Genomic DNA, 22,057 nt, shown 5'->3' with positions numbered 1-22,057 from the left:
ACACAGAAGGGCCCCAGGGAACAGGGAGAGGAACCCAAGGCCAGAGGGACGGCTCCCCAAGGGGCCTCTGTGCTCTTCTAGGATGTTCAAACTCAGGATGGCAGAACCGGGCAGGGCTGCAGGGTCGGACCTGGGAGAGTCGTCCAGGCCCTTCTGCGGGGACCGAGCCCACATGACTGTCAGGTGCTCTGGGGCCCGGGAAGGAAGGGAACACCTGTGTGCGGACAGTCTTAAGGGGCTGGGAGGGCGCCTCTAGGTGAGGCTTTGGTAGAAAGTGGCAGATGCGCCTGAGGGACACAGAGAGGGTTCGTGGTTTCAACTGCTGATGGCTGTCAACCCGCAAATGCTCCAGGGGTTTGGAAAATGCTTCCTCTTTCCAGATTCCTGAGAACGTCACCCTCTCAAACCACAACCTGCAGCGAGCACCTTGTGTAATAAATCAGTGACATCCACGTACGTGTTACGTTTTAATAAATAAAGCATATTCACGGCTTAGATCTTAAATCACATTTATAGACATTTCTAGGCCCAAACAGGTTAACAGTGAAGCTGCTGCTGCTGGAAGAAATGAGGCCCCACATGCACTTGAAGCCCAAAGAGTGGAGACCTGACCCCAGAGCCCACCACTCTGCCCCCCCGAGGCTGGACCCCAGGAGAGCAGGAGGCCTGGGGACACTCATGCACCCACCACCTGACCCCTCGCCTCTGTGCTGCAGAACAGCGGGAAGTTGTGTTACTTTGAGACAAGCTAGAGGAAGGTTTCCTGATCGTACTAAGTGAGACTCTCGCCCGTTGGTCCCCACCAGCCGGGGTGTTAGCTACAGCAGGGCTTCCACCGATAGATGCAGGACAGGACAGGAGGACAGCAAAGAGGAAGCTACGCAGGCCATCTTGTCTCTTCAACTGTCAGAAACGTCCACGTCACGCAGTGGGTGGACGCCACCTCCCTCAGGCTTAGTCCAAAAACTTCCTGTTGGCATTTGCCCCAAACAAGGCTCCCCGCACTTCGGGCATCATCTGTGAAGAAAGAAGCTCCCGCGTGAGGCGGCGCCGTCCCCCGCGCCTCAACCCCGCCCCGAAGTCACGAAGCCCAGTAGTCGGCGATCGCAAGCGTGGGCTTAAGGCCACTGCTTAGGGGGAAAGAGAACAAATGACGGGCGCCATGGCCGTAAGGCTTCCGTCCCACTCCGATATGGGGAGAAGAGGCGACGTTCTGGAGCACCTACACTCGTTCTTTCAACGGGTGCTGAGCGCACGCCACGTGGAAAGCTGACAGCACAGGTCTGTGCTGAGGCGCGCCGCAGCAACTGGAAAAGCCCAAGCACTCAACCTCGGGACACAGCCACCAGCCACGTGCGGCCAGTGCAACTGAGGCGGCAAACTGCACACCTTACCTAGCTTTAGTTAATTAGCCCCGTGTGGCTGGTGGGTAACATGGCTCTGAAGTGTAAGTTACCAGAAGACGCCGGTCAAGGTCGGGGCAGCAGACCACACCCCTGGAAGAGGCCCCGCACTCGGGACAACTCAAGTTTTCTCGCTGTTTTCCTGCAAACCCGGAAACACCTGAAGAGCCTGGCGCCCTGTGGCAATTCCTTTAAGAGCAGTTGCTTGACTTTCCATCATTCCTGCTGCGGTTTGGGGTTCTGGGGCTTTGGGTCAGCATCTCCACATGCAGTAAAATAGATACATTAAAATCCTAGACACAGGGCTTCCCTGGTGGCGCAGTGGTTGAGAGTCCGCCTGCCGATGCAGGAGACACGGGTTCGTGCCCCGGTCCGGGAAGATCCCACATGCCGTGGAGCGGCTTGGCCCGTGAGCCATGGCCGCTGAGCCTGCGCGTCCGGAGCCTGTGCTCCGCAACGGGAGAGGCCACAACAGTGAGAGGCCCGCGTACCGCAAAAAAAAAAAAAAAAAAAACCTAGACACATAAAGCCCTCGTTCTGACCCCAAGGCCACCCTCATGTAAACATATCCTCCCAGCAAATGGCACTAAATGCCTGAATCCCTGCTCCTTTTAAGAAAATGTCAAAAAACGTAGAAAGAATCAATGAAGTCCAAATACGGCCAATTGACATGTTCTCCGCAGCACCTCCTCAAGGTAACGACAGGCCAACTAACTGATGAGACGTGTCCCCACACTCACCTGCTGGGCTATGAGGTCCAGCCGGCTTTCGAGGGTATTGGAGACCTTGATTTTGCGATCCCCGTTGTAGATCTCAACCCCGCCAGCTCTACAAAGAACACCGGAAACAACGTTCATAGATTTGAGGGAAACAGACACACGTTGTACAATTACCTTCTTCCCTTGGAGAACAGCTGTCTTGGTGTGTGGATGGTCTCAACACTCCTAGGGGCAATAAACATATGCAATAAGTTTGAAACTAATTCAGAAGCTTCTGAAGCTTCAAGGTAAAGAGGCTGATAATAACTCATTACCAAGTGACTATGTGCCAATCTGATTTCACGTTACTCTAACAACCAGCCCTCCCCAACTGGACGAAAAGGGGGAAGACTGCGTCCCAGTTTGCAGATCAATACATACAGTCCTCATCTGAATGCTTCTTAAAGGCCAGTGCTGCAGGGACCAGGGGTGCTGACAGGCAGTCCTCCTCAGTGCCTGTGTCTCAGATAAAAGGCTCCATCCCAGCAGGTGCCAAACCCAGTCCTCAGTGGTGCAAGGCCGATAGGTCACATCCTACTACAAGGAGCCTCAGGTATGAAATTATTTTGCTACATTACAATTCTACTTTTTACAAAATATTTCTTGAAATAAGCAGGCTCTGAGGCAAAGGCTGGGAAAAATTTTGCAAATTTTCTCTAGAAAATTTCAAAGGGCTCTGACGTGAATATTATTTTCTTACTCCATCCTCCTCCCCCATTTCCTCTTTGTTTCTCTGAACAGCCCCTGTCCCCACACGGGCAGCAGGGGAAGGGGGGTGTCTGCTGTGCACCAGGCACTCCTGAACGCCAAGTCCAGGCCCTTCCGTGTCTCCTATTCCCCAGGGACCTATAAACCAGGAAACAGGCTTAAGAGTGGATAAAAGGACCAATTTACTGAATAAAACTCCAGTTTAAATCTGCAGAGTCCTTCACCTGCAATTCTGAATCTCAAAGGCTCTGAAAACAGAACCATCTAATTCAAGTGGCTCCAGAGCCTGAACCGGGCTCCAGTGACCTGTCAGCAAACGGCTGGTGTCCCTGCATAAGTACCCCTCGGGTGTGAGCGCTCCTGCTTCCGTTCAAACACGTAGGGCACGTACGGGACTGCTGCTCTAAGCACCCGGCACGGTGGTCCCGACTGCATCTGCCGAGTCCTGCATGGCCTCCACACGCTGACTACCCACCAGCAGAGTCACTGTGGATCCTGAGCCCTGATGTCAGTGCTGCACAGACATGACCCCACTTCAGCTTCCAAGAGCTCAGTGAGGCGGGTGCTGTCATCCCAGCTCAGAGATGAGGAAGACTAAGTAACTAGTCCAACCCTACCTGGCCAACACCTGGCAGAGTGGAGAAGCAGACCTCGATCTGACAGTAATGCTCAATAATGCTTAGGCTCCCACAGGCCCTCAGCTTGAAAGCACCGTCACACACACACCCTATCTCTGATCCTCAGTTTATGAAGCAAGCAAGACTGATCCCTCTTACAGAGGGTGGGATTTGGGCTCGAGGTCCTGCAGCGAGCAACAGGCCAATCGGGGCTCAGAACTAGGCCTTGCAATCCTAAATTCATGTGTCCCAAGGCCTCCGCAATGCTGGCCCGTGGGGTGGACCAGCGGGCAGGCGCACAGGGAACATGCCCCGGGCTCTCCCCGGCCAGGAGCTCCTACCGCCCCTCCCAACCACGCCGAGTCTCCCCGCACTCAGCAGAAGCACCACGGGTGCTGGCGTTCCACGCCAAGGGATCTGCCAGCCAGACATGGCTACTTCCTTGTCAGAGGGAGTGATCACCTTTCTCAGTACCTAGGACACACGTGGACCCACGTTCAAGTTCTGGGTACAGAATCCATGCTGCTGCTAGGCAAGCTGAGCCACAAGAAGCTGGTTAACAAGGGGGAGACCGACAGGCGCCAGCACGAGGCAGCACGAGGCACGCGTGGGGTGGCCACACCGCCATCCTGCCCGGGGCGCCCAGGGGACATGCGCAAGGCCGGGCGGACGGCCGTTCGCGCGGCCGGAGCAGCCCAGGGGCTAAAAGCAGAGGAGCCCCTTACACTTCCTCAGGCAGGCAGGCCTCCTGGTCAATGTGGACATCAGCGTCTCTTTTGGTGGCGATTTTGTACACGGGGATTGCTTTCTGCACTGCAGCCTGGAAAAACACAAAACACAGGTTTTATCAGAAACTATGGAGCAGGTATCCAGAAAACCAACAGTCTGTACAAACAAAGATTCCTACGCATTTTCCAAGGAAAGGAACGGACGTGTTGCTGGTGGGAATGTAAAACGGCACAGCCGCTGCGGCAGATGGTATCGTAGCCCCTCGAAAATCAAACACAGAATCACCTCAGGATCCAGCAAGTCTACCTCTGGATACTTATCCAAGTGAAGTACAAGCACAGACCCAACAGATATTTGTACACCCGTGTTCACAGCAGCACTGCTCACAATACTCAAAAGGTAGAGACGACCCAGGTGTCTCTTAACACATAAATGAATCAATAAAATGTGGTCCATAGATATAATTCAGCCTTAAAGAAAGAAATCCCGACACACGCTACAAGGTGAATGAACCCTGAAGACATTACTGCCAAGTGAAATAAGCCCGTCACAAAAGCACGGATACTGTCTGAGCCCCAATGTATGTGTCAATCTGTTCAACTAGTAATCGTGTCAGAAAAAGACTAAAGTTCCTTCAAGAAAACATTCTCGCGTGTCTCCTGGAGCCTCCAGTGCTGTCCGAAGACGGGCCTTGCACACCGCACACAGGGCAGTGCAGCGTGAGAAGCCCCCTCCAGCTGGCCCACACCTCCACTTCCCCAGCCCACTGCTTTTAAAACTGCGGTAAAATGCACATGAAATTTACCGTCGTGATCAGCTTTAAGTGTACAGTTCTGTGGCTTTAAGTACGTTCATTGTTGTGCAACTGTTCCCACCATCCCTCTCCAGAACGTTCCACCTTCTCAAGCTGAAACTGTCTCCATTAAACATGGTCTCCACCTGCCCCTCCCCCCGCCTCTGTCTCTTTTTTAGATGGTATTGCCTATCCTCTGCTCCAGTCCAGTAGGTACTGTTTTCTCCAGAAAGGGAGGAGGGTACTAACTCAGATGGCAACTTGTTTTCTTTAAGAAAATAAATAAGAGGCTCAGGTACACTTAAGTTAGTATCTATAACATGTTAAGACTCTTCTAATCCCCATAGTTGAGCTGTCATTTATTACAGCGTGCATTTCATCCCTAACATTTTGATCTTTAAAAAGAAAAAGGATTTCTTCAAGCTCTACCTTCACCAGAGGGAAATCCTGTTTCCTGCAACGAATGATCATTCGGGGCTCCAACAACTGGTACAAACCCTATTAACGCACAATCAGATACAATTAGTAAAAACTGCAAACTATAAAATAAAACAACAGTAAATAAAATGTCTTCATAACTCTTTCATCTAGTTTGGGAAAGCAGTCCTCTTGTTTAATTAAGTTCCCCCAAAGATGGCCTACATAGTATGAGAACATGGCAAGATCTTCATATCACAAACCAGATAAATACACCCAATGCTCTGGTGATGGAATGAAATTCATACGGGAGTCTTACATCAACTAGGCTGAGGACAAGTATTGTACTTAACAGCCGAACAGCAAACAATTAAAATGTACACAGCCTGTGATCTGAACCTCAATATCTAAAGCAAGCATTTTAGTGGTAAAATTTAATCAGGAAAGTTTACAGCTGGAGGTTACAAAGGGCAAGTGAGACAACATCAGTCTCATCCACCAGCCAGACACCACCGTCCTCCCACACATCTCCCGACCAGACAAGGAAAAGAGCTAAAATGAGAACACAGGAGAAACAGCTGGCTTCTATCCCATCTTGTCGACTCTGCAGGGACGTGGCTCTCAGTGGTGCATCCGACCTACAAACTTACCTGGAGGACCAGTCCATCCAGCAGCACCTGGTACCTGGTCGTATCTTTTACCACTTTGCTGAGCCTCTGTTTGGCTTCATTTAGTAGGTCCTACAAAGAGTGGAAAAAGACAAAGTTATCTACACACCTGGGTAGTCAGCTTGGAACCCACGTGGGGCTGGCCCAGCCTGTGTCCAATCACTTCTCACTTTACGGCCGTGTTTTCTCTCCACACGCGCTCTCTGAGGGGTACGATAAAGCAGATGCTGCCCGAAGGACACAGATGCGAGCGAGAGCGCTACCGCGGCTCCCAGGGGACTCGCGCTCAGGCAGAAGCGCCCAGGTTACCGATCATGAGTGACCAACACAGGAAGAGCCACGTGACACAGCCGTGGAAAGCAAGCTACTTGAGGCAGCTGGGCAAGATGCTTCCATTTTTTATTAGAAAAAGCAGCCTCTGCACAGAGAACAAAGTGTCATCAATGTTTACCTGCGGGAGGCTGGACTATCAATGATTTCAATTTTCTTTATGTTAGTTTGTATTTTCCAATGGTCTATAATAAATGCTGGCTTCTATAACTAAAGCAGACATTGAAAGGGACTCCGGAGACAAATCTCACGTGGTTGAGAAGAGCACGCTGGCATCTACTCGTAAGTGGGAAGCACGTACAGGCTTACTGGTAAAAGAGGACCGAGGTCCTTTAAATGGCAGAGAGCGCGCCTCTCAATGCCACTGCTGGCCACCCAACGCCGCTGAGAACAGTTCGTCCTAGTAAATCTTCCACATACGTGTCTCCCTTATTGAATATGATCTCTGGAATGATTTGGGGGATTTAAAGAGGGAGAACATACATGCTCGCTCAGAAACCAATCAGAATTTGAGGAGTGAGGGTGGAGAGAAGGAAGTGGTCCTGTATTTGGTTCTGAGTCTCCCTTGGACCCGCACCCAGCCCGGAACGACTCCCGAGCAGTTGAAGCCTTTAGAATCTAGGACGCTACGGCACAAAGATTTGAAGCATTTATGATATAAGATATCTGGCTGAAAGAAACCTCAGCCCCTCCTCACCAAGAGACCCCTCAAGCACAGTTCTCTTTGTGCTGGAACTGACTGTCCACACTGGTCATGCCGGTCGGGGTGGACACGAACAGTACGGAGACAGGTTTACTCTACAAGAGTGAGCATCAAGTGGAGCTGTACCGAGTGATGCCAGCCACTGGTAAAAATAACCCACGAGAAGTCTGGAAATGGACAAATGAGGACTCTTACCACCACCCAGAACTCCAATCAAGGGAGTAGGAACTTGGAATAAACTGAACTCCAGCCAAGGAAGCTGGAACTGAATCGACATAAACTGCACTGTCCCTTGTCTAAACCATTCCTGTCCTCTTAAGAGACACGGCCCACAGGTCAGGAAGGTAACTTAAGTAATACCCCAGTGACACTCTTTGATTCTAAACTCAGCTTTCTGGCTGTAGTCTGACTCCCCGTGGGGAGGGGTGTAGGTTACTGCCGCTCATGTGTTAGCCTACAGATCAGTATTTTGAGAGTTTGGAAGGGCATTTCGTTATCTGTCCACCTGAACCTAACTGCCTCTAGGATCCTGAAAATATTAGATTCTGCTCCTGGAAAGCAAGAAACTAAAACCCGATTATGACGACAACATCAAAATCACGTCTCCTTGCTCGTGCCCGGTGTAGAGTCAGGGGGCCTCTCGCAGAGACATTTCTGTTTCGTCTCTTTAACCGCAGCACCAGAAATCTCTACTTCAGGACCAGCAAATCAGAATTTCTAAAGGTCGGTCTGTTCTTTATCTCCCTTAAATGACAACAACAACACCTTACACAGTGTGAGGTTTAGGAAGTGACGGTAAAGAGCTGTTACTTACCCCAGGCCTGTCCTGTGTGAGGCACTGCACGGTCACTTTTCCTATGTGGACCAACTTAATTCTAAAGAAGCTTCACGTATATGCTTTCCCCATTTTATAAAAGGAAGGTTCCAAAGGGTTAAAAAATTCACCCACCGGAACTTCCCTGGTGGTCCAGTGATAAAGAATCAGCCTTCCAATGCAGGGGACACGGGTTCGATCCCTGGTCTGGGAACTGAGATCCCACATGCCGCAGGGCAACTAAGCCCACGCTCTCTAGAGCCCATGCACCACAACTGGAGCGCCCACACGCTGCAACTAGAGAACCCATGTGCTCCCCGGTCCGGAAGGATCCCACATGCCGCGGAGCGGCTGGGCCTGTGAGCCATGGCCGCTGAGCCTGTGCGTCCGGAGCCTGTGCTCCGCAGTGGGAGAGGCCACAGCAGTGAGAGGCCAGCGTACCGCAAAAAAAAAAAAAAAAAAAGATCCAATGCAGCCAAATAAATAATGAAGAAATACTAGGAAAAAAAAAATTCGCCCACCAAACAGCAGATTGTGGTGAAATAGAAACACACCTCACAGGGATTCCAAAGCATGGGCTCTTACACCTGGAGAGCCTCAGGGCAGGCAGGGGAAAAGGGTAGACAGCAGAGAAAAGTAACTAAAGGACTATAGGCAACCGTGCACTTCTGGTAGCAGAATAGCTTGCCTGTTTGCTTTTCATTTTCATCCTGGTTCTGTATTTCCTCCTTCCTTCTATCTTTTGTCAACATCCTTTTCTAGCCAACTGCTTGACAAATCCCCTTCCTTTCATAGTTTCTTATTCTACGGATAAAGCTGGAGAAATAAACGTTTTAAAAGAGCCAAATCCACAGAAACAGGCACATGTAGCCCTGTCCCCCATCATCTCACAGCCGGTTTCCTCGCCCTCCGTGCCGCTTCATTACTGGGGTTCACTAAACCGCAAATCACCTGACGGCAAGATGTTAGGCTGCAAAGGACTAAGGAAAGAAGCGCTTTAGAACAACTGAAATTATAGAAATGTAAACAAAATTCTCATTATACATTAGCAAAACAAAAGCTCAGGCTGTGCTCTGAAACCGAGTTGCACGCTACAGAATAACTGGCTTTGCCGTCTACCAAAACACGGACAGTTCAACAAAATGAGAAAAAAGAAAAGAAAAGCAAGAAACCCCGACAGTTCACACGCCCGCTGCCTTCAGCCCCTCACCGCATGCTCGCCTGTCCAGCTTTCACCACCAGGCTTTGTCTCTACCAGCCCAACGACGCTGCTCTAGTACGAGTCAGAAGTGAAACCTCGATCCCCAACTCCAAAGACCACTGCGCTCTTCCCCCTTGGACTCGCCGAAGCATGAGACACTGTATTCGATTACCATTTTGTTCTTCAACTTTTCTGTCCCCTTGGCTTCTCCTTCACGACTTCTCCTCCAACACGACTGCTTCCCCCCACGTTCCTTAGCAGTCTCTAATTTTCCTGCCGTAAGCTGAAGCCTGCTCGGTTTGCTCCCCTGGCCCTGTAGTTCTACATCCACAAGCTTGCGATCTCGCCCATGCCACGCAGCTCCACGTGGGACCTGTGTGCTGTCTGAGTGGAAGCCCCAGCCTCTCCTAAGTTCGCCTGGACTCCGAAGGCAATTCAAATGCCAAGATTCATCACCATTCCCCACCGGCTCCTCCCCCTGTATTTCTAACCCTCATCACCTATCCAAGTGCCTAGCGACCTGGTGAGAAAGCTTAGGTCTTTCTTGACGCCTCACAACCTGCAGTCACCAAGTCCTACAGACCACACCTTTCAGCATCTGTGGATGCCGTCTCTTCATGTCCTCTGCTGCCATGTGGTCTTGACCTTCAAGTCAAAGTTAAGCCATAACCTCATTTCCTCTCCCCAAGTCACCAGTTCTCTTTCTCCAGAACAAATCTAAGGCTAAAGCAGTATTTCTCAGTGTGGTTCTCAGACCTCCTGCAACAAGATTACTCTGGGCTGTTTATTCCTGATGAGAATACAGAAAATCTCTGGAAATGGGGCCGGGAGTCTGAATTTTAACAAGGCCCTCCAGGTCATCTCTATGCCTATTAGAGTTAAGAGAGTTGGTCAAAGGATTTGTCCCACACTCTTCAGCAGGCATTCAAGGCTCTTCCAGCTGAACCCTAGTGTCTCTCTCCAGCCTCAGTTCCTACACTCCCCGCTCTCCTGGACAATTCCATTTCCTGCCCGTGTTGTCAATTCCAGGCCTCTGTTTTTGTTTCAGGCTGCTCTTTCCATTCCGTCTCCAAGGTAATGACATTCTCTACAGTCACACTCAAAAGGCTGCCGTATAGATACAGTCTCTGGTCTAGACCCAGTTAGACAGCAGACTCCTACAGCACTGAGCACCAATGCAGGACCAATACAGGCAAACCCTGCAGTCCAAACAGCTGACTGCCAAAGGAACCCAGCTAATTATGAAATGAAAATAGAAGAGTGAAAACTAAAAGATCAAGTTAGTATCGAAAGCAGAGAGACATTTAGTTGTGACAATTTTAGAAGCAGATCAACTCTGGCTACTCTGGGGTCTATTAAGTGTTATGGGAGTTATGTTAGTGAGTCACCTCTGTGTGTCCTCACACTTGACCTCCTGGCAGACACTTCCATCTGAAGGCTTCCTGGCCCCTCAAAGAACGTCCAACGTGATCTGGTGGTTCTTCTTAAAAGAGCCCCCGCCCTCCTGACCTCCTATCATGCTAATGGAGCCACCACCCTCCTAGGGGGTTTGGCGTCAGCCTTAGAAGAGGAGGTGAGGGGCCTCCCTGGTGGCGCAGTGCTTGAGAATCCACCTGTCGATGCAGGGGACACGGGTTCGAGCCCTGTTCCAGGAAGATCCCACATGCCGTGGAGCGGCTGGGCCCGTGAGCCATGGCCGCTGAGCCTGTGCTCTAGAGCCCATGAGCCACAACTACTGAGCCCGCACGCCACAACTGCTGAAGCCCATGCGCCTAGAGCCAGTGCTCCACAACAAGAGAAGCCCCTGCTCGCTGCAACTAGAGAAAGCCCACGCGCAGCAACGAAGTCCCAACACAGCCAAAAATAAATTAATTTTTTTTAAAAAAAGAAGAGGAGGTGGAGGAGTCAGTAGCCAACGTCCGGGGCTTCCTCCTATAAAACATGTCACCACTGACACCCAACTCAGTCCTTGCTGTCACCATGCCAGGCTCACCTGACAAGAACCAATATCTTACAATATTAGTTTGTTTCTCTAGTCATCTAAGAAGATGGTATGTCTTCTGCTTAGTCAAGTATTATATTTTCAGTTTTATAGCTTTTCCATAAAGTTCCTATTCACCAACATTTACTCCTAATTGCTTACTGTTGGCATGTAGTAAAACTATCAATTTCTGTATATTCTCTTTGTAGCCAGTCACCTTTTTGAACTAATTACTAGTTCTTAGTTCTTTTGAGATGTTGTATTTTTTTTAATATACGGTCGTATCTTCAAAAAAATAACTGTTTCTTCCTTCCCAATATTTATATAACTTGTCTCTCCATTTTGTAAGAAATCTAGGGCCTCCACAATAACAATGAGTAATAGTGGAAACAGAGGCCTCCGCTTGGTTTCTGAATTTTGTTTTGGCTGCACCACACAGCTTGTAGGATCTCAGTTCCCCGGCCAGGGACTGAGCGTGTGTCTCTGCCCTCCGCTTTGGGTGGCCGCGCCCCCAGGTGGCTCTCTGCCTGGCCTCTTCCCTGTTAGCTTTAGCCCTCCGCTTTGGGTGGCCGCGCCCCCAGGTGGCTCTCTGCCTGGCCTCTTCCCTGTTAGCTTTAGCCCTCCGCTTTGGGTGGCCGCGCCCCCAGGTGGCTCTCTGCCTGGCCTCTTCCCTGTTAGCTTTAGCCCTCCGCTTTGGGTGGCCGCGCCCCCAGGTGGCTCTCTGCCTGGCCTCTTCCCTGTTAGCTTTAGCCCTCCGCTTTGGGTGGCCGCGCCCCCAGGTGGCTCTCTGCCTGGCCTCTTCCCTGTTAGCTTTCGCCTGCGCACTCACACCATGAGCCCTATTTATGGTGCGCCTCACAAAATAAAACGAAACCCTCAACAGCTTCCTGCTGAAAGCAAGCAAAGCTCTCCACTTGCACTCATGGCCCCACAGTAACTCCGTCCTACCTTTCTAGCCTTATTAGTCCCCATCGCCCTCAGATACTGTATGGTCCCCCCATCACGTGCTACATACCCAGGAGCTACATGCTCTGTTAGAGCAGCAGGTCCTTGAAGACTGGACACACATCTTATTCATTTCTGTATTTATTACAATACCTAGTGTAATGATTTGCTGACCAAATGTTTTCTCTCTAAAAATCATTCATCAGCTCCTTAATCTAACATTAACTAGTGAATTCTCTATAACAGACAAATGAATAAACATTTTATAATTCTATAACTAAAGGGGCTAATTACTCACTGTGATAAGGTCATCTCTCGCTCTGAGGACTTTGAGCCTCGCTTGATTCATCAAATTAGACATCTGACTGCAAAAGGCACAGAAAAGTAGTATCATTACAGCATAAAAAACAACCAACGTAGAGAAAGAAAGGTACAACCTCCTACATATGTGCAAACACTTCTCTTTGTACAGATCCCAAAGAGAACTCCCTGAAATACATGTAGCGGTTTTTATCCACTTATTTTCAAAGATAAGGAAATATTTATTGAATGCTTATGAAGTGGCAAGACTTTCTTATCAGTTATTTCAACTATATCTTTGAATAATCCTGTGAGCCTTCCGTTTTCCCAAATGAGGAAAGAGAAGTTAAGTAACTTGACCAAGGTTAGTTAATCAGTGAATGGTGCATTTCAGACCGGAACCCGTAACTGCCTGGGCTCCAAAGCACCTGCTTTACCCTCTCGTCCCAGGGATTTTCAAAGCTCACATTTTCTTCTGCTGCTCAATCTGCTTTTCTTTCTTCTCGTAGTATTCCATAATCTTCAGTCTTTGGGTCTGCACAAGACGACCTTTCTCAATGTTGAACTCTTCTTCTGCCTACCAAGGAATTTATTATTATTACTTCATTATACAGATTTTGACAGTTTTATTTTAAGCAGCTGATGACCAGGGTAGTTGCTTATATTCACCTTATTCTATGTCTAGTATCCACCAACAAACTTTCAATGAACAGAATCAGAAGATTCTGTGTATGAAAAAAATTATGTATTTTAAATTTGATCCATCTGTTTAATAGAGGGCTAATGAAAAGGACACAGAATTTGGAGTCAGAAGATATGAGTTACTGTCTAAAAAATTTGGTCAAGTAATCTAAGTGTCCTCCCTTATAAAATAAGAAAATAAAAATAGTATTCTTTCCTTGTAGGTCAAAATCTAACAGTCCTTTTAAATTATAAACTACATAAATTTGAGTTATTAGTTTTATTAGTGTTAATTATTGAGCAGTCACTTTTTACAAAGGGTATCTTAGTGTATCAGCCATCTGTGATTTTCAGGCAGTAAGAAATTATGACTTTGGAAGCTAGCTAAAGTGACTGATTCAGATGTTTAATGCTTGGCACAGACACTGGAACTTTCAAATTCTAAAATAAATGCCTAACAGCTTGTTTCTATACCTATCACATGAGATAAGACTACTTTAAATAGAAATGCATTTACCAACTGAAATAGAAGTTCTGTATTTGTCCCAGAGAGAAATAAGGAAACTAGTCATACGAGAAACTGCAGTGCTCCTAAGGCCATCAAAACAATATTAAACAAGCAACAAGGACATACTGTACAGCACAGAGAAATACAGCCATTATTTTGTAATAACTTTAAATGGAGTATAATCTATAAAAATATTGACTCACTATGCCGTACACCTGAAATTAATATAATATTGTTAACCAACTATACTTCAATAAATATATAAAACAATACTCTCTCAACTGTTTTACTTCAGTGACAGGCAAAATAAGTCTTTTCTTTCTTAGATGATAAATTACTCAAACAGTTCAAAGGTTTAGTTTTGGCCCTAGGATACCAGGCACACACAATTTTAAGGCTTTACCGTTAAGTAACAAATGTAACCACTGTAGAATAAAGTAAAAGGACAGTGAAAATAAAGTATTAGGTGATATATTCTGACCTACCATGATTATACCTAGAGAAAAGAACAATTTTATATACTGTACAGAAACACTGTGCAACTTGAAATATCTGTAAAATTTCTAGATGCTGACTGCCGCCTTCATGATGGACAGGGGCTTTCATTTTATGCCTTACATACGCCAAACTGTGTATTTACCTTTTTGGCAGCAAGCACAAATAAAAAAGCAACATAACAATGAAAAAATACTACATCCTCCCCTGACCGGCTATCAATTAGCTGCGGTTGCTCAATGTCTGAGTTTGGATTCCATGAGAAAATTAATCCATCCCTTACTTTTCTACTCCCTACCATAAAATTTCAGGACACTTATTGACAATCAGAATTTTGGGACTTCACTGGCGGTCCAGTGGTTAGGATTCCATGCTTCCACTGCAGGGGGACGGGCTCGATCCCTGGCCGGGGAACTAAGATCCCGCGTGCCACGTGGCACAGGCAAAAAAATTAAAGAATGTTTAGAAAGGAAAATTTACTTTTAACGTTAAAGAAATTCTTACTGGTCCTATGCAATGAATGCTCGGTTAAACAATTTTACTAAGTACTAATTAGCAAAGCAAGACAGTACGAAACTTTGATAACTTCTTAAACCTAGCAAGTGGAATCTCACCTTTGCATCTATTTCTTCTGCTTTCTCATTGGCTTCTTGTTCAATAAAAGCCATCATGTGCTTAATCTAGAAGGAGAAGGAAAAGGTTACTTTTGAATATGACAAGAAAAATATCTATGTTTTCTGATTCTTCCAACAATCATTTATGGAACGCCTTTCTGTTCTCAGGTAACTTACAATCTGGAATTTACTCCAGCAAATGGACCAGATGCAATATTCAACAACACAGGTAAATAGGCCATTATCCTACTCTCAAGGAACTTGGAGTCTATGGGGAGGAAGGACTGAATACACGTCCTCCTCTACTTCCGGCCTCCTTCAGCCAGACCGTCCTTCCCCCTTCTCCATTTCTACTGGAGTGTACCAGACAGCCTCCTACTCTCAAGGCACTCCAGCCTGACTCCCCTCCCCCTAACCCAGTGAAATCACTTGTAAGATGACGGCCATCTCGCCCTTATCTTACTGCATCTGCAGCGTCTCCTGGTACACTGACCACCACCCTTCTTGAGCACGTGCTTCCCTTTGCTCCCGCCACTTCCTTGCTCTCCTCCTCAGCCTCCTCTGAGGCCATACGCTTCTTCCTCTGCCTCCCAGACAGCTCCTTCAGGAGACCCTACCCACGGCAAATGAAATCCCACACGCTCAACTGAAATCCTACACGCTCCGTAAGGAACACTGACGGCTCTGCTCCCACGTCCCCCTTGACCTCTGCCTTGATGACCAGCACCAACAACAAGTAGTCCCCTCCCGTATCTCAGGCCCCAGGTCCAACCACCATGTCCTACAAGCTCTCTCTTCTAACACCTCTTTAATCTGTCCATCTCTCTCCACCTTCACAGCCACAATCTCATCTTTGCTATCATCATCTCCTGGCGGAATTACTGCAACAGCGTCCATATCTTCTCCGGGCCCTCAGTCTTGTTCCCTTGTTAACCAGCTCTACCTGGCAACCAGGAAGATCCTTTACAAATGTCCCTCTCATCACGTACCACACCCCCCCTTAGGATAAAGTGCAGAGATTTTAGAAGGTCTGCCATGTGGTCACTGCTCATCTCTCCAGCATCACATGAAATGTAACCTCCACCACTGGCCACTCCTCAGACTCCTAGTTCCTGTCATCCTACATTTTTAAAAGTTAATTAATTAATTTTATTTTTGGCTGTGTTGGGTCTTCGTTGCTGCGCGCGGACTTTCTCTAGTTGTGGCGAGCGGGGGCTACTCTTCGTTGCAGTGTACGGGCTTCTCATTGCGGTGGCTCCTCTTGCTGCGGAGCACGGGCTCTAGGCGTGCAGGCTTCAGTAGTTGTGGCATGCGGGCTCAGTAGTTGTGGCTCACAGGCTCTAGAGCGCAGGCTCAGTAGTTGTGGCGCACGGGCTTAGTTGCTCTGCGGCATGTGGGATCTTCCCGGACCAGGGCTCAAACCCATGTCCCCTGCGCTGGCAGGCGGATTCTTAACCATTGTGCCACCAGGGAGGTCCCCATGCTACTCTCATTTCAGGTTTTCAGTTCCTTGAGCTCGCCATTCTTTCCACTTTGGAGATTTCAAACATGCTGTTCCTTCCACTTGGAACACTCCCCCACCCCCAGCCCAGCTATCTTCTCGAGCCTCAGCTCGCTTAACTGTCACCTCCTTTGGAAAATCTCCTGAACCTCTCACTTATCTGCACCCAGGACACTCTGCACTTCTCCGCCTAAACACACAGTCCTAATTGCCTGCTTGCCTGTGCCTCTCCTCAGCTAAACTATAAGGCTAGGAACTTGCTAAAGGGTTTTAGATCTCTAGCTACAATTGGAGAATGAAGTCCCCAAAGTCTTCTGAATGGGGCTTGGGGTGACTGATCTAATTTATACTCATAAACAGAGTACTGTCTCTAGTGGCAGATGTAAAATATACCCAAATGAATATACAAGCAACAGAGCTAATCAAACTCACTGGTAGTTTCATTTCATAGGGGCTCTACCTGAAAGGAATAGTGAATTAAAAAGGAAAAATAGCAGCTTAAAAAAATTTAATGTAGAGCCTCTAGGTTATTAACTCATTTCACGTTAATTGTCCCGCATAAAGGTAAACACCACCGTAAACCCAGGACACGGGGTTAAGGGTTTACTTCCCCCACAGTAGGTGCTCAATAAACACTTGTGAATGAGTGAGAATCTGTTGGGAGTTTCAAGCCTTCTGAGGTACCCCAACTACTTTTTAGAGTCTGTACAAAAGTGAGTTAAGATTTGTTTCACAAGAATGTGAATATACTTAACACTACTAAATCATTCACTTAAAAATGGTTAAAAAGGCCCTGAGAAAACCATAATTCAAAAAGACACATGTACCCCAATGTTCATTGCAGCACTGTTTACAATAGCCAGGATGTGGAAAAAACCTAAATGTCCATCGACAGATGAATGGATAAAGAAGATGTGGTACATATATACAATGGAATAAAAAGGAACAAGATTGGGTCATCTGTAGAGACATGGATGGACCTAGAGTCTGTCATACAGAGTGAAGTAAGTCAGAAAGAGAAAAACAAATATCGCGTATTAACGCGTATGTGTGGAATCTAGAAAGACAGTACAGATGAACCCATTTGCAGGGCAGGAATAGAAACGGAGATGTAGAGAATGGACATGTGAACACAGCGAGGGAAGGGGGGGTGGGATGAATTGGGAGATTAGGTTTGACATACATACACCACCACGTGTAAGACATAGCTAGTGGGGACCTGCTGTATAGCGCAGGGAGCTCAGCTTGGTGCTCTGTGGTGACCTAGATGGGGGTGGGTGGGAGGGAGGTCCAAGAGGGAGGGGATATGGGCATACGTATAGCTGATTCACTTCGTTGTGCAGCAGAAACTAACACAACGTTGTAAGGCAACTATACTCCAAAAAATGGTTAAAAAGGTAAACTTCACGTAATGTGTTTTACACAATTAAAAAAAGTGAGTTAAGAATACAACCTAGGGACTTCCCTGGTGGCGCAGTGGTTAAGAATCTGCTTGCCTGCCGATGCAGGGGACACGGCTTCGAGCCCATGATCCCACGTGCCGCGGAGCAACTAAGCCTGTGCACCACAACTACTGAGCCTGCGCTCTAGAGCCCGCGAGCCACAACCACTGAAGCCTGTGTGCCTAGAGCCCGTGCTCTGCAACAAGAGAAGCCGCTGCAATGAGAAGCCCACTCACTGCAACGAAGAGTAGCCTCCGCTCGCCCCAACTAGAAAAAAGCCCGCGTGCAGCAATGAAGACCCAACGCAGCCAAAACATAAATATATTAAACAAAAAAAAAGGGAAAATAAAGAGCAGGTGCTTTAAAAGAAAAAAAAAGAATACAACCTCATGGCATCAAAGTCTTGAGGAAAACACACAGCACGGTTTTAGAAGGGAAGACTTATTTTTTGTCAAAATTCTTAGGAGCTCCCTACCAGTGAGGAGCCAAAATAATGACGACAATCAGAGCCCGTTTTATAGGTAATACAATACTCATAAAATCTCAAGCCTTGAAAAACTGGGGTGCCTAACCCAAATCTACACTGTTCAGAAAAACCACAGTGAACTTGCTAAATGGATCAGCCTCCACACATCTGTGCCTGTGTGTGTGTTTCTGTTTGTGCTGTGGAATGGAATCGTCACAAGCTCAGATCAAACTCACACTGCACTGTCTGGAACTTTAAAAGTAGTTTAAAGACAGTCATCAACTCAGGTGCTTACAAATGCTACAAGACACTGGCCTCTAGAGGGGAGCCCTCATTCAAACCTGCATTACCTGCCTCTATCTCTCGGGCCGGACCCTCTGCTACCAGATCTGACGAGATCAGCACAGCCTAGAGCAAAACACACTCATTGTAGCCCAGGTCATAGAAACCCGTTTACAGTCAACAAGAACACATTCTGCCTTCAGGAGTTCCAACAAGAGAAAAGTCAACCTCTTCAGGACATTTAACTCCACCCTTAAGGCAGAAAAATCTGCCCTTAAAATATACTTTTCTTCTTCCTGCTAAAGCTACTGGGTTCTACACTTCTGGAGTCAAGATTCTTTTGAAAGTTTGATGAAATAAATAACCATACTCCTCAGACAAAAAAAGCAACATACACAAATACTTTAATACAGTGGGGAAGAAATCAGGAAACCCAGGACTTCTTTTTCTTTTTACATTAAGTATTAGTGTCTTATTTCCAGCACTCAAGTTCATCCCTAAGAAGATTTAGTAGATTCTAGGGGGCTCTTTTTAAATGCATTACCGACTTGTGATGGAAGAACCAACAAGAACGAGCACTCCATTTCTGAGGTATGTACACAATATATCTCCTATAGGAGACTGGCTCAGCGCTCCTGGCAGCTCCAGTGCAATCTCACAGAGCGTCCTAGGGTTTCACTGACCCACACCTAATGGTGCCTGAAAAACATCTATGCTTCCCCCTTGTCTCAGGATCCATGAAAGTCCGCAGATTCTCCCAGCTCTAAAAGCAGTGATGTTTACAGAGATCAGCACTTTGCTTTACTGAAGCAGACATCTGACAGCAAAGAGAGTAACAAGATTTGACTTGACCCAAAGTGCATGAGGACTAAAGACAGTTTCACCATTCGGCTTTGCAATGTAGTTTCCAGAAATCAACTGCGATGAAAAGCAGGAAGTAACTATATTAAGATTTTACTAACTCCTAAAGAGCAGGAAGTTGAAGGAAACCCAGATTTCTAGACGTCTACTCGGTGCTCGATACTCAGGCCTGGTCATTGCCGGGAATACGGGGAAAACAGGCACCGCCCTGATGGGGCCCGCGCGTAGTGTGGAGGAGTACAGACGATACATTTCCTCGTTCTTACTATTTTACAGAAAGAAAACGTGGTTCTGGCCTAGTTTCACTGCTTTACCTTTGCCGTGTATTCTAACTGGGGAAGCCCTAGTTTTCAATACATCACAACAAGGCGGAAAACGAAGGAGAAGAGGAGGACGAGAGCTGGTACTAGGGGTGTGACCGCTGGACTACGTGGAGCGCACTGCGTCCTTTTTCCTACAGTAAAACTCAGACGCAGCGCTGATTAATGTTCAAAACCCGCGCTGTTCCGTAAGCATGCGGAAAGATTTCCTACAGTGCCGCACAGACGCTATTTTTGTTACCCTCCGTGATCAGCCTAAGATCCCCTAAACGGAAGAACCACCACGCTTCCGAGAGCATATCACCTGACGAATAAAGTGCAGAATCGTTTTAAAGGAACTGGAAACATCCAAGGAAAAAACACCGTACTGCTCATCTAAGAAGGCTCACAAGGCACTGAGTGAGCGTTAGTCAGGGTTTTCCGAGAACTTCTGCCAGAAAGAGACGAGTTCTCTAAACTGCGGCCTGAGTGCCCTTCCCCGAAGTCCGGGCCTGGGCGGTCAACGCCCGCCGCCCGCGAACTCCAAAGCGCCGAGCAACGCCGCGACCCCAGGCCGGCCGCTCGCCCGCCAAGCCCGACGCGGCCCCGACCCGCACAGCCCCGAGGCGGGGTCCCGGGGACGGGGAGATCTGGCCAACGAGGCCGCCGCGGAGCTCCCCCAGGCCCGGGGCGGCATCCACCCACCTCTCGGGGTCCAGCCCGGCGCTCACCTGCTTCTGCACGTCGGCATCGCTGAGGGCCATGGTGCAAGCGACGGGAGGCAGCGGGTGACCGGCCGAAGCTCAGAACCGACGCGGGCAGCGGGCGAACGGGAGACGAAAGCCAGACGCGCTTCCGACCTCTTCTGTTTTGTGAGCGCAGCTTCCGGTTCCTGCGCCGGTCGCCGGGCAGCCCAGCCAGTGGGGAGAGAGCGGCCCGGAAGTCACGCCCCTCCACGCCCCGCCTCGCCTCCTGTCGCTCACTCGTGACGTCTCGTGACCTCTCCCGCTCTTTTCCCCAGCAGCCCGCTCCGAGGCGCGAGGGAAGGTCTGTTGTCGTGCCCCTGACTTTAACTGAGACTTGTAGCCCTCGCGTTTTTTAAAAAAGTTTACTTCTGCCAACCAGAATTTGTTTTACTTTCCTGGCCCTAATGGAAGCAAATGCGTCAATATTTTACTTATTAACAGGTTTTATTTTTAGAGCAGCTTTACATTTACGGAGAATTGAGCTCAGGTTCCCATATTGGTAGCCTCCTCCCTTTCTGGGGTACATTTGTTATATTTCACTAACCGAGGCTAATGTGTTGACAGAAGCCCACCGTTTAACCAATTTCCTTAGTTTCCCTCTGTTGCGGAAATTCGGCCTCTGTACGCCAGTGCCGGGTTGTATCTTGGAGACGGAGTTTTGGGTGAAGTAGAAAACAACAGTTTTATTGCTTTGCCAGGCACAGGGGGCCACGGCAGGCTAATGCCCTCAAAACAGTGTGTCCCACCTGGAGGGGGTGTTGAGGAGTCTTACAGTGTTCCAGGAACAGGGCATGATGAGCTCGTGGAGCTCCTGCTGATTGGTTGCTGGTGAGGTAATCGGGAATCAGCATCATCAACCTTCTAGTTCCAACCGGTCTCAGGCCTGTGTGCTGTGGGCAGCGAGCAGCTAACCTCTCCCACCTGGTGGGGGCTTCAGTGTCTGCAGAACAGCTGGAAGGACCCGGCTGAGAACATTAAGTGTGTAGCCCTGAGGGAGAGCTAAAGGTCCTTGACTGTGTAATGGCTAACGTATTATTATTTTGGCTTGCTTGACTGTTTGCCTTTCTGCATTTTCCCACTTGTCCGATTAAATGTATTCCTTGACTGAAGTTCTTCTGCAGACAAAGGGCAGGCGGAAGACATGGGTGAGGGTCTATTCTGGGAAGGCCTCACAGGGTCCTGCTCAGTGACACCCCTGATGCCCTTTTCCTGTTACAGGACCCCATCCCGGTTACCACCTTTCATTTAGTTGACGTGTCTCGTACGTTCTTCTTGGGGGTGACAGTTGCTCAAACTTCCCTCTTTGTTGACCTTGGTTTGAGGGATACTGTTAGGTATATTATAGATGCACCTCTGGGGATCTTCACATAATTGGTCAGGGGTTGTGGGTTTTGGGGAGGAAGAGCACAGAGGGAAGGCCATTTTCATCACATCACATCAAGGGTTCATGCTGTCAGCCTGGTTTCTGACTGTTGCTGTTGACCGTGATCACTTGGCTGAAGCAGTGCTTGTCAGGTTTCTCCACTGTAAAGTTACTCTTTTTTCCCCCTTTCCATACTTTACTCTTTGGAAAGATGTACTATGTGCAGCCCACACTTAAGGAGTGAGGAGGTATGCTCCCCGTTCTTTAGGGTGGACTACCTACAGAATTTATTTGTAATTCTGAATGAGCATGTGAATTTTTCAACATCATTACCAGGATCCATTTACAGAAAATTATTCAGAAAATTAAGGGAGAAATTCGAGCCCACGTTTTATAAAGACAAAATACTTTGAAAACTTATTTTTAGGATAG

At 48.1% G+C, this 22,057-nt stretch overlaps 1 protein-coding gene across 1 annotated transcript; it reads right to left on the bottom strand.

Moving 5' to 3' along the window:
- Window positions 1-462: 462 nt before the first annotated feature.
- ATP6V1E1 (ATPase H+ transporting V1 subunit E1) lies at window positions 463-20,376 on the bottom strand. The gene is made up of 9 exons (XM_082850385.1): window positions 20,248-20,376; window positions 14,666-14,731; window positions 12,835-12,944; window positions 12,366-12,432; window positions 6,076-6,165; window positions 5,438-5,506; window positions 4,212-4,306; window positions 2,144-2,231; window positions 463-1,017 (listed from the first exon to the last, which is right to left on the bottom strand). The coding sequence occupies exons 1-9, from the start codon at window positions 20,278-20,280 to the stop codon at window positions 955-957; spliced, it is 681 nt and encodes a 226-aa protein (XP_082706511.1). The 5' UTR covers window positions 20,281-20,376; the 3' UTR covers window positions 463-954.
- Window positions 20,377-22,057: the final 1,681 nt, after the last annotated feature.

The sequence above is a fragment of the Leucopleurus acutus genome (genome assembly GCF_964270905.1).
Source record: "Leucopleurus acutus genome assembly, chromosome: 11".
NCBI classification, from domain to species: Eukaryota; Metazoa; Chordata; class Mammalia; order Artiodactyla; family Delphinidae; genus Leucopleurus; species Leucopleurus acutus.
This window is presented reverse-complemented; position numbering and strand designations above follow the sequence as displayed.

Excerpts from the sequence above, each read along its gene's own strand:
- ATP6V1E1 (XM_082850385.1), bottom strand. The coding sequence starts at position 20,280 with ATGGCCCTCAGCGATGCCGACGTGCAGAAGCAG. Across the intron at positions 12,433-12,834 it reads ATTGAGCAGCAGAAGAAAAT|TCAGATGTCTAATTTGATGA; the intron begins GTGAGCTTTGAA and ends TGCCTTTTGCAG. Across the intron at positions 2,232-4,211 it reads GCCTGCCTGCCTGAGGAAGT|AGCTGGCGGGGTTGAGATCT; the intron begins GTAAGGGGCTCC and ends TGTTCTTTGTAG.